We start from the raw sequence: 13,212 nt of genomic DNA, 5'->3' as shown, positions 1-13,212 counted from the left end.
GTGTTCATCATCTCAAAATCATCTTTTCTATCAATTTTCAACTGTTTTAATGCAGATTAGATGAATATCTAAATAATTATTTGAGGATTTATTTTTCTACACCATATTCTTTCATGATGTGGCGTAATTTGAACTTTCGGACAGATCTTGCACAAACTGCTTTAGATTTCGTTTCAACTCATACATAATTTCTCTCAAACTATGAAGCTGATCATGACAAAACTTGACAGTAATGCTTGTTAATTTAGTGATCGAAGTGAGTGATATATAACGACTGAATTATAAGGGTTATGAAGCACCTGTGTATTTTATATGGGACAATATGACACAAAATGGCAGCTTCCTACATCACCGAAGTTTTGTAATGTCTTACTTAATTGTATATGCATGGTGTTAAACATATATTTCGATTAGACTTTAGTGATATTCTTCTACACATTATGCCTCTTGAAGTATGTAAACTACATATTTCCATCTGCAAAAATAATATTGATCCCCCCACATTTGATTTATTTAAGAAATTGAATCCCCCTTTTCCACATAAAGAAAAAAACTTGATCCCCCTTGCATTTTGACCAGCCCATCCTCCCGGATTAAAAATGATAAGTCCCTAATTATTTTTGTAAATCTTATTACTTGTTAATGGTTAAAACTTCACAAGATGTGTTGATCACCTCTCAACATTGTCCAAATCAGGAATAAAACAGTTGTTTTCCAGTCGTTAAGTTGGTTTAATGCTTCTGAGACGAAACTTCCAAGTAAAGTAAATATCACTTTAGATTGTTGACATGCAAAATTATCAATTTCTATTGACATGTGTATTTTCATACACTTTACTCTTTCTGAAATATTGAAATATTTTTATCATATCTGTTTTTTAGCATATAATATTTCGAATACTGTTTATTCTTAGTGTTCTTTAACTTCGTATTTGATTTATCTTTCTAACTGTCCTGTTGAAGCACCATTGATGACGCATTACTCGTCTACTCTATTTGCAAATTTAGAGCGTCAGATAATTTATGCTTCAACATTTAATAAATGTAACATAAAGTTACCCAAACATTTACACTGTGAAGATACATGTGTACGTGTGCAAATCATAATGAAAAATTACTTTTCTAATCCGATTTTACAATTGTGTGCAGTAGCAAAATTTGCAATTTATTATTTTGTCATATAAATGCAACTGTTACAGTGGTATATAGATCAATTGAGAAAAATCCGGCTTCCAAACTAAAACTGAGGGAAACATTTCAAATATAGGAGGCGAACTACGACACAACAAAAACAGAACATTACGACACAACAAAAACAGAACATTAAAATGTAATACACAGAGAAATGAACTATAATATAACAATGGCAATTTTCCTGAATTGGTACAGGACATTTTAAGAAATAAAATGGTGGTTTGAACCTGGGTTTGTGGCATGCCAAACCTCCCGTGTTTAATATGTTAAATATAACATTACAATGACAACATTACATGACAGGACTACAATACTTAAAATTTTATACGCCAGACGCGTCAACACAAGACTAACCAATGACGATCTGAGGAAAAAAGTCCGAATGCCAAAACAAATACAAAGTTGAAGAGCATTGAGGACCAAATTCTCAAATGATATATAAATTTAAATTTATATTGTGTTATACTTGCATCTCTTCTGGTCTGTGAAACATAAGCTAGAGTTTAACTAAGATATACATGTATGATAGTATCTGTTTAGAATTTCCAGTGTTTATATGGATGCAGTGAGCGTCCTGAATAGCAAGTTTTTTTAAATATATCAAAGTAAAAAAATGCTTTACAACAATCATAACTGTTTTTGATCATACGAATAAGAACTTATTTTTTTTGTTGTAGATAATGCAATTGAAATGAAAAAATCAGTATTTTCTGATGACAGAGAGGGCTATGAACTGCAAATCACGATCCAAATTAGGCAGTTGTATGTAACAAACTTCTTTAACTTGGACATAAATCAAATCATAACTGTATATGCTGTTCCAATTAGCCATTACGATATCCTAAATCAAAGACAAGATGAACCACCTCTAGCAACCCTTAACGCAATAATAACACTTCCAAACAGCGTTCTGAGTTTATATCACGACGTTATAGATACAGCGGACTGCAGTTTCGACAATAACAATCGAAATGTAAATATCAGTCTAAGTGCCAGATCAAATAGAACCGGATCGTCTATATCTACAGAACAACAACTGTCATTAAATACTTCACCTGCACATATAATGGTACACAGCTCTCAACTTATGACAGAAGTTTCCGTCTTGGATTATCAGTCAAGCAACAGTGACTTAACAATTTATGAAAGACAAAATCGAAATAATAGTATAGACATACACGCGGGTAATACTTCTTTCGATAGATCCGTTCAGGGAACTCTTGAACAAAGAGAGAACCATAATCATATTTCAACGCATGGACACATTGATGTAAGCGTATTAGCTCCAAAGGAATTGTCAATTTTAGAAAATTTTAGCCCGTTGGATTCACGTGAAATTCAGGGACAACAATCTCCCGAAAATGAGACAAAGTCGAAACACACATCAAATAGTAATAATGTGCGTGTAGGAAATAAAAATGTGAGAAAAACTAACAGGTCATCCCGAGAACAATTTCATGTTTTGGATTTTTCACGGCGGAAACATTTGATTCGAAGTACAATTAACAATATCGATGCTTTAGACTGTAGAGCACAATCATCAAACCAGCAAAACATACCACCAGATGAAGCACTATCAGACGTTGACATTAGTCGTAAGTTGATTATGCATCAGTATTAACTTGACATTTATTTATGATATATACTGCAGCTGTGCTATTTGAGCAGTCAAATTGCATTGACCGTATATTCATATGTGATATACAGTCACTGACCGTATATCACCTTGTTTATGACGTTGACAGTGTGTTTCCGTAGATTTTTATTTATGACGTCAATAAAACATACAGGTTCGCGGCAATTTTACGTTGTCCGCTCACAATTAAAAAATGACGGTTTTTACCCTAAATACTTCATTCTGAACAGTTATAAGAGTTGCAGTATATAAAGAATAACCATACATTGTCTCGAAATATCAATCTGTTATTTGTACTCGGCTCGAAACAGGTAGAAATGCTCGGCACAGCCTCGATTCTACCTGTTTCTAAGCCTTGTACAAATAACATTGATATTTCGAGACAATGTATGGTTATTCTATATATATAACATATGTTGTTAAATGATTTACATCACTTTACATAATTTAAGACTATGTCCTTGTGATCACAACTGCACAGGGGAGAGAACAATATAAACAGTTATTCATCTTTCTGTTGTTAGACAATATCTTGAAATTTAACTACTTTCTTTCTTTTAACATGTTTAATTTGTTTTGCAATTCCTAGCAATCTTTTTTACAGTTATGATATTGGTCTAAGAGAAACAACCATAACATTTTAGTAGTTTGTTTTTTTAGAAGTCGGCACTAACACAACTATGAATGAACGATGCAATGATTTACCTTCAGCAGCTTCTGAACTTCTTGCCATTGGATACAATAGAAATCAAATCGACAGAGCTTTAGAAAAGTTTTACCAAAATAGAGGCAAGTTTTAAAAATATAATTATATGCAAAGTAACGAAATATGTCCTTATAAAGACATTTGTCGGTTGTTGTGTTAATTGGTGATAATATTAGGGTCATTTAAGGGGGTAGACCTTGGTTCAGGGAGATAACTCTTTAAATCAGTTAAGCGTTTGTAAAAGTCAGTTCATCAATGTATTTTAAGCATTTACCTGAAACAGATTGAAAATAATCTATGTAACCTAGAAGCTTAGAATATATTTTTGAAAATGGCTGACACAAACGTACTGATGATTTTAAGAGTTATTTCCCTTAACCTAGGTCTACCTCCTTAAACAGAAACAGAGCATTATATTACGTAAACATGGTGCTTCATTTTGAATAACATTTTGTGTCTGAATTTCAAAAGCTAATGCCTTTTTACATTAATGGCCCTCAAGGTTTTAAAATGTAAGTATAATTTCCCATTTTAATACAATGGCGCATCATACTAATCGTAATCAACACATATATAAAATTGACTAACCTCGCAAGGATGGCTCCAATGATTACATGATAAAATGGGCCGCCAAGGAATAGACAAACACTACCATTCGCTATAGGTTGTTTCCAGGATATAACCAAGAAAAGAAAAGATCGGCCATTGAATCTTATAAATTGAGAAAGGTGTATTTGTTGAAAACAACCTCAATCAAATCAAGCTCAAATCAACAAGATCGAGAGACACCACAACCCTAAAATTGATATGTTTGTATCAACTTCACAAATAATACATAATGGTCATGATGTATATATTCTGCGTACTGACGTTGTTTATCATCTTAATAATGTGTTAATCTGTTCTTTTATTTGTCTTTGTTCTATTTCTAATATTACTTTTAATGTTTTTTATGTTTTCTGTGATATCCATGTGACGTGGCTCGGTACTTATGCTTTTTGTGCTTTTTTTTTTTTTAATTTTTGTTTGTTTTACAATTGTGACACAGTGATGACTGGTATACCAATATTTTGACAGTTTTACTTGTTGTGTCTGTTTTATTCACGCATCGTTGTAAATGTGATTGAATTTGATGCGACTGTCGTATAAGTGAGAGGTTTAGCGCTATAAAACCAGGTACAATCCACCATTTTCTACATTTGAAAATGCCTGTACCAAGTCAAGAATATGACAGTTGTTGTCCATTCGTTTGATGTGTTTTATACATCATATCAAATTAGATACATTGTTGTTATATCATTTGATTTTGTCATTTGATTTGGGACTTTCAACTTTGAATTTTCCTCTGAGTACAGTATTTTTGTGATTTTACTTTTTGGTATCAACTGATAACGTTTAAATTCCTTGTATATATACAAAGCATTTTCGTGTCCTTATAAACTTTAAATGTATGCGTATACGAAACTTATTATATGGACAAAATACGCAGGAAAAAAAGCAGGAAAAAATGCAGAACGTCTTAGGTATGTTGTGACGGAAAACATAAAATAGCAAATAGACTGATGGCCTATAGTATGGATATTTGATATTTAAGTGAAAAAACATAATTCAAAACTAGTATATAACAAAAGGCGAAAGAAGTTTACTATCTCTTTCTTAAATTCATAAATCAAAGTAAAACAAAACTGATGAAAGCTCATGAAATCTAAAACGACAAATAGAAATGGTTCTTTGCCCGCACTATCTTAATTTTTTTTTCTTGAATGAATAACGCATTATGTACAGCTCAATGTTCATCTATCGGCGTTATGCAGTATTTCTCTAAAGGGTAATAATATTAATTTCTTTTTTAATTTGTAGGTCATAATAACCCAACATTAGAAGAGCTTAGATACATTGTTGTTGTAGAAAACAGTGAAACTGATGACGAATCAAAATAATTACATTATATTTATACGAGGATTGCAGATTTTATATTTCTCTATTAAATGCTATAAACATCGACAAACATTTTGAATAAATACTATACGTTAGTATTCGGGAAATGATATGCTTACCCTTCAAGAGTACCGAAGATTACCCTAGAGTTTGAGGTGGGATTCATATTCCTCTGTTTGTTCTGTCGCCTTTTATTTTATTTCATGTATTATAGTGTGTAGTCCTTATAATTAGCAAATAACCTTTCCATACCATAATTTTCATGAACATTATTTTTACAAATATTGTAAAGTAATAGTATAAAGTTCGAGATTGCATGTCAGTTGTTTGGATATCCTGTTGTGTTTGTTGTTAATTGAATATTTTTCTTCTTGTCCTGAGTTTTGTGTATTGTGTCGACTATTATAGTATTTGTTTGTGCGTGCTTCTGTTATGAATATTATTGTGTGTGTTTTTGTTGTATTTCTATCACATAGTGTTAAAGCGATATTTTTTTTTAACATTGTCATATAGCAGGATGATTGGCAAACCATTAAACCAGGTTCAGGTCGTTTTTGGCACAACCTTTAGGAATTTTAGGTCCTCAAGGCTCTTCAACTTTGTATTTATTTGGCTTTATTATTATTTTGATCTGAGCGTCACTGATGATTCTTATGTAGACGAAACGCACGTCATGCATATTAAATTATAATTCTGGTAACTTTGATAACTATCAACTCATCATTTTTTTCTTAAAATATGTTGAACCAATAGTTATCAAATGTACCAGGCTTATAATTTGATACGCTGGTGCACGTTTCGACTGCATAAGATTCATTAGTGTCGCATAGATACAAAAAAGTTAGGAAGCATAACAAGTGTAAAGTTTAAGAGCATTGAGGACTCAAAATCAAAAAAAGTTGTTTCAAATACAGCTAAGGTAATCTTTTTTTTTTTTTTTTTTTTTTTTTTTAAATTATACATACTTTATTGAAAACTTTCACATTTGTTAGTTTGATACAGAAAGTACCGGTACCTTATCCCGGCCTCGTTAAACATTAGATTGTATATTTAGAAAAATTGTTAGTAATTGATAGTACTCAAAATTATAAAATATATATACAGTATATTATTGTGTATCAATTATTTCAATATTGATCAATAAAGTGAGAATTTTATTTAAGAGAGAATGTGAGAAGAGAAGAGAAAATAATAAATAATTAAAACACAAATGCAAAACAAAAGCAAAAAAAAATAAAAACTAGAGAAAAAAAAAAAAAATAAAAAATAGAAAGTCCTTGAAATTTGGAATTTGGCAGCAGTATTTTTTTCTTAAGATACAACATTAAATAAATTTGGCAAAGTTGGTTTTCCATTGTAAATAATTCATACAAACACAAAACAGATATTAGAGAATGTATATGCATTTTAGGCGCAAAACAGGAACAAAAGACAATAAACAATAAACAACATATAACAGTATATTATATAAAAACATATATGTAGGTGTGAGAAGGCTAAAATAAAATGCACAATAACATTACATAGGGTAATGCTAATTAAGTTGCTTAAGTTTACATTATTCTAATAATGGAAGCCAGGGCCCCAGTAGAGGTTGGCAATGTGAAGAGGCTTTGTTTTAAAAAATATATTCTTTTCTAGTATTAGATTTTCCTTTAGATAGTTTTTCAGCCCTGCAAAATTTACTTGATTTTCACACAGTTTTGTTCTATAGATAAAGAATTTTGATAAAAGCATTATTAAGTTTTTTATTTTATTATTTTCTGTTTTTCCTAAATTTCCGAATAAAATTATATCCATGTTAAATGGAATAATTATTTGTGTTTGGTTATAAATCCAGTCCATGAGTCTTATCCGCTAAGGTAATCTTTGTCTAGGATCAAAATCGAAATCCTTAGCATTTCGAAATATTCATACTTTTGCAAACGGTAAATGTATAAAAAAAAAAAAATACCATATAATTTATATTTATGTCAACACCTAAGTGCTGACTACTGTCAGGATTATGGCTGTTGTTTTCAAATAGTTCGTTTCTATGTGTGTTGGCGCTTGTTTTGGTTTTTTGAACTTCGGTGTTCTCGTTGTTCCTTTCTTCTCGTCTTATTGTTTTTATGTTTCCCTCGTTTTTTGTTTGTAACCCGCATTTGTTTTTTTTTTCAATCGATTTTTTACGTTTGCACATGCGGTATACTACTGGTATCTTATTAAGTAGAGTTCTATTTTCTGGAGAGAAAAAAAATTGAATGTTGCATTTCAACTTCACTTTCAGATATGGTGATGATTATTTATCACCCAATAACTTAACATTTCAATGGATACTTGCATCTCTTAAATCCCTGTAAAAATATATACACTATAATACCGAAAGTAAAAGGTCTGCTCCATATATTGATTTTCTCCCCAATAGTGGCACAGATGGACAAAGTAGAATCAAACAAACGTGACCAATTACCAAAAATAATTCCTATTTCACAGTAGTATGATACTCTCTGCTTAATTCATTGCTTTTAACATATTTCAAACAACACGTTACGGTAATCAAACAAAAACATACATGTCAATTGGACATGCTTTGATACTATATCTGCGCTTGAATTTTTACTTGATAACAGTTTTGTTCGCTTTAGTGATTCCGTATATCGTTAAGTTATTGGAATTCTAATGGGGACTAACTGTGCCCCACTTATTGTGAACCTGTTTTTGTATTGTAACGAGTTACAATGTACGACTAAAATTAGCAAAGACCCATCGACACAACATTTGATACAAAAATTTAACCATACTTTTAGATATTTGGATGATATATTGGCTCTCAAAAATAACGACTTCAGTATGTATACTAAAGAAATTTATCCTGTTGAACTTACTTTAAATAAAGCTAATACTTACAATGACTACTGCTCTTTCCTTGATCTTGATATCTATATCACTAACGGGAAGCTGAATACAAAAATGTATGATAAAAGAGATGATTTTTCAATTTTCTATAGTTAATTATCCATTTTTAGATGGTGACGTATAATATTTTAGCGAGAGAAAAATATGTATAACTGAAAAATTATTACACCAGGGTTTTCGATATCACAAACTAGTCAAAACATTTACTAAATTTTATCATCGGTGTAAGGAAATAATTCGTAAATATAACTCAACATGCTGACATCTTATACGTTTAGGTATTTCACATCAAATCTTTTATGGTAATATTCTTTACAAAGCACAAAAATGTCAGTATTCACCTCAAAGCTTATATGACCTTTAAACAGACTTATTAAGAGGGATATAGTTACGATATTTTTGTCAGGTCATTAAAGATTGCATATTTTGGCTTTAATATTGATTCACTTATAGGGTCTTTGCTTCGGAACTAAACAGATTTTTTTTTAAACAGTTGTTGGCATGACACGGGTTATGTTCTTCTCATATATTTTATGATGGTATGATACTAAACCCCTAACGGGAGGGATCGTACTTGATATGATAAAGACATAATCTGTCAATCAGTTTAATTGAAGTCTGAAGCTGGCATGTCAGTTAACTGCTAGTAGTCTGTTGTTATCTATGTATTATTGTCATTTTGTTTATTTTCTTTTGTTAGATCTGCTGACATCGGGCTGGAACTTAATTTTAATGTGCGTATTGTTATGCGATTACTTTTCTACATTGGCTACAGGTATAGGGGGAAGTTTGAGATCTCATAAACATGTTTAACCCCGCCGCAATTTTGCGCCTTTCCAGAGCCTCAGGCCTTTGTTAGTCTTGTATGATTTTTAATTGGGTTTTCTTGTGTATACTTCTGAGTTTAGTATGACGACCATTATCACTGAACTAGTATACATTTTTTTAAGGGGCCAGCTGAAGGGCGCGTCCGGGAGCAGGGTTTGTTCGCTACATTGAAGACCCATTGGTGGCCTTTGGCTGCTGCCTTCTCTATGGTCGGGATGTTGTCGCTTTGACACATTCTCCATTTTCCTTCTCAATTTTATGATACGCAATTCTTACACAAATGTATGAAGAAGAAATCAACACTTAATACAATTTGTATGTGTCTCAACTCAATGTTAACATGTTTGTGCGTTCTTAGATATGTGGTACTGAGCAATCGTCTAATCTGTAAGATAAAAGATTATGTCTTGTTTTCGATTGTAACACTTGTCTGAGTGTGAATATGTATTAGGGATGATGCGTGCTTGTTCGTTCTTTACCCTTAGTGTATATTTGTTAGCCTGATTTGTTTCTAATCGATTTATGAGATTTGACTATCAGTAAATAGTGTTGCCTGAACAGAATCACGTTAGATTGTTAACTTGCGCGGAATACACAACATTTTAAGCATGTTAAGAATGATATATGTATCGCAGTTATATTAAATATACAAAATACAGCTAAAGAAGGGAACATATGTGTAAAGGTTAGCCTATCAGTAGAGATTTGTTGGTCTAATAAATGCTGAAATACATTAAAAAAAAACATATTTACAAATTAAATTAACAAAAAAAACTCCAAGGAAAATCCAAAACAAAACGTTCATATCAAATTGAAATATCAAAAGCCAAATCACATATAATGATTGGGAAACAATTGTCATATTCCTGACTTGGTATAGGCATTTCCTAATGTAGAAGATGGTGGATTAAACCTGGTTTTATATCATTCTGAACCTCAAACGTGTATGACAGTCGCATAAAACTCCATCATATTGAAAATAATGTCGTATAAACAAAACAAACAGTCATAATTGTTGGCGTTGTCAGTTCAATTTCGATCTATGAGTGTGACTGTCCCTTTGGTATCTTTCGCCCTTCTTTGGTAAGAAATGTAAAAAAAAAAAGGGAATGTTACTTTGGATAAAAAAAGACAAGATATACCATATAATGATATTCTTGTGATATGTGATAGGCAGTCATTTTCTCAACAGGTGCACATAAATAATCGATATCTCTTAATTAAGTTAACAGATTTCGGAAGATTACATTTAGGTAATGACAAGTGTAAAAATAAATCACTGTCTTGTCAGGTATGGGGAATATGTGGAACACACGCAGACAAAACAAGTATGTAGTCAAAATCAAATAGGAGTGGCTTATGATGTTTGTTTTTTTTTAATTTATATAAAAAAAAAAAATTTTAAATCGTATTTTTGATAAATTTGAAAAATAGAAGGATGAAAACGGAAATATACCATAATTTGCATCCGGTTAAACCTTCAGCTCCAAAATTTAATCAACAGTTACTGATCTTTTGGTTGGTTTTGAGAAATAAAGAATATTGGGTATTACCCCATGCAAAAAAATCACTAAATACAAATTAACAAATAAACAGCAAAAAAATAAGTAATATAATTTGTTGAAAAAGGGGCATATTCTATATCAAGTTAGAAAAATTACAGACTTTTCCATTGGTTCCGTTGATTGATAGGTTGACGTTCGATTTCGTCGCGGTTTTTTTTTTCTTTAATTATGGACTTCACCCTTTTTGAATATATTTAACAGCTCAATATTTTTGTGATACGTTTTTTTTTCTTCTAAATTCTAATTATTTTGGGTATTTTTTATCAGGCTTTAAGCTACGTGTTGTACGTAACTTTAGAATCAGTTAAATTGTAGCATCACATAAACAACTGAACATCAGGTAAATAGATGTGTGCTCTGAAATGGAATGTATTGTCTGCACTTGCATCATAATACTTAAGGCGAGTAAAATCCGTTTTAGATATAGAAGAGGGAAAGGGGCAGGTTCATGAATACGATCAAGTTGATTTTGGACATAGGGTGAGAATGAACAGTTGGAAAGAATAACATTTTCAATTTCTAAAAAATTGAAATCATTAACCGTTCAAGTGGCAAAATAAATCAATGGTATTCAATATGCCCTAAGTGTCATATATAAACATTTAATGCAGGTAGACCATTAAAACAGAACACTCATAAGCATTGATGATTTAAACTTAATGTTCTATTTTTAAACAAACATAAAATAATCATACTCACGAGGAAACTATGATTACACAATTAACCACCTGCAAATCAATGTACAGCCAAAAGGCAAGGTATTCATATTACATACAAAGAATCCAACCTAGTATTTGGATATCAAATTGTGCATTGATCTCAAGATTTTTACACAATAAACATGTTACTCTGTTTATAGTTTTGATTGTTATTTTTTGTGGACTGCTGTTTGTCCTGTTTGGTATTTTTCTTATGAGCTATTGTGTTTTCAGTTTTTTCTTTCGATTTGTGATTTGTAGGTGTCTTTTTGTTTAATTTTTGCCGCGATTTCATAAGAGAAGAAGAGGACGATTTTGTATTTCACAACATGAGCCCAAGATGGCATAAACATTACAACATCAATAATTTTCACAGTACAATACAAAAATAAGTATGAAAACAATTCAAGTTCTGAAAAAATATGTAAATAAAGAATCTGTAATATTGTAAAGTTCTAATGAATTAAAATGTAAGTGTGGTTGATATAGATAACAATTCAACAGCCAAAAATAGAGTTCCTTATGTGTATAGTACACAATCAATTTAGATATACATATAATAACTAGCCAACAAAAGGTTGAGCATGTCTATCTGTCAGCAGCAAATAGGAAAGTATTATGGTTTCATAAAGGAAGCTGACAGCTGACCCATAGTTATAGTATGTGTAAATGATTCGTTCCTACCTGTATCAGAAGCAAACAAGGAAGCATCATAGGAAACTTCAACGCAGTTAATATCAAAGGACGATGCTTTCAGGCTATAAGAGAACATTTGAACAAATTCTGTATCTAAACAAATATTTGTTACACCAGGGGGTGATACCTTGTGGCCCATAGTTATAGTATGTGTAAATGATTCGTTCCTACCTGTATCAAAAGATACCATTATATTTTGGTCACCGACGGAATCATTTTAAATTTAAAACAACCCCTTATAAAAAGAAGACCACGCTTTTTAAATCAAAAACATTCCGGATGCTGCACATAAATCAAAGGTCTATATATTATTCTTTACCATAGCATTGTGACCCAAAAGCAAAATCAAAAACTCAAACGCCTTAAGGTGGTTCTTAACACTACAGGGAGATAACTCTGTAAAATCAGCTAAACGTTTTGATGTTTTATATCCTTTAACTCTACTTTCCGCTATATAGATGATGTTCTTTCACGAAATAGTTCAAAATTTGGTGACTATGTCGAACGCATCTATCCCATTGAACTAGAGATAAAGGATACAACAGATACAGTTTAGTCGGCCTCATATCTTGACTTACATCTAGAAATTGACAATGAGAGTCGATTGAAAACAAAACTTTACGACAAAAGAGATGATTTCAGCTTTCCAATTGTGAACTTTCCATTTCTAAGTAGCAACATTCCAGGAGCACCTGCATACGGTGTATAAATCTCCCAATTGAAACGATATTACTACAATCCCCTACCCTTTCATAAATGTGACCTACCGAATTATACATTTTACCGGATTTGTTATCTCATAAGCAACAGGACGGGTGCCACATGTGGAGCAGGATCTGCTTGCCCTTCCGGAGCACCTGAGATCACCCCTAGTTTTTGGTTGGGTTCGTGTTGTTTCTTCTTTAGTTATCTATATTGTGTCATGTGTACTATTGTTTGTCTGTTTGTCCTTTTCATTTTTAGCCATGGCTTTGCCAGTTTACTTTCGATTTATGGGTTTGACTGTCCCTCTGGTATCTTTCGTCCCTCTTTTGTATTGGTAAAGAATTATTTG

General features: G+C 31.6%; 1 protein-coding gene across 5 annotated transcripts in view; it reads left to right on the top strand.

Moving 5' to 3' along the window:
• LOC139493215 (uncharacterized) overlaps positions 1–6,019 on the top strand; it is a 66,271-nt gene extending 60,252 nt beyond the window's left edge. For 4 of the 5 annotated variants that reach the window (XM_071281427.1, XM_071281428.1, XM_071281425.1 and 1 more), the window contains 3 exons: positions 1,871–2,788; positions 3,490–3,618; positions 5,396–6,019. In XM_071281427.1, the coding sequence (XP_071137528.1) occupies positions 1,871–2,788; positions 3,490–3,618; positions 5,396–5,475 (1,127 nt within the window). In that variant the 3' untranslated portion in view covers positions 5,476–6,019. Of the gene's footprint in view, positions 1–1,870; positions 2,789–3,489; positions 3,726–3,936 lie in introns of all 5 variants that reach the window. The other variant, XR_011656947.1, reaches the window with a different exon arrangement.
• Positions 6,020–13,212: the final 7,193 nt, after the last annotated feature.

The sequence above is a fragment of the Mytilus edulis genome, chromosome 10 (genome assembly GCF_963676685.1).
Source record: "Mytilus edulis chromosome 10, xbMytEdul2.2, whole genome shotgun sequence".
In the NCBI taxonomy this organism is placed as follows: Eukaryota; Metazoa; Mollusca; class Bivalvia; order Mytilida; family Mytilidae; genus Mytilus; species Mytilus edulis.
The sequence above is the reverse complement of the archived record's forward strand: the minus strand, read 5'-3'. Positions and strand labels throughout refer to the sequence as shown.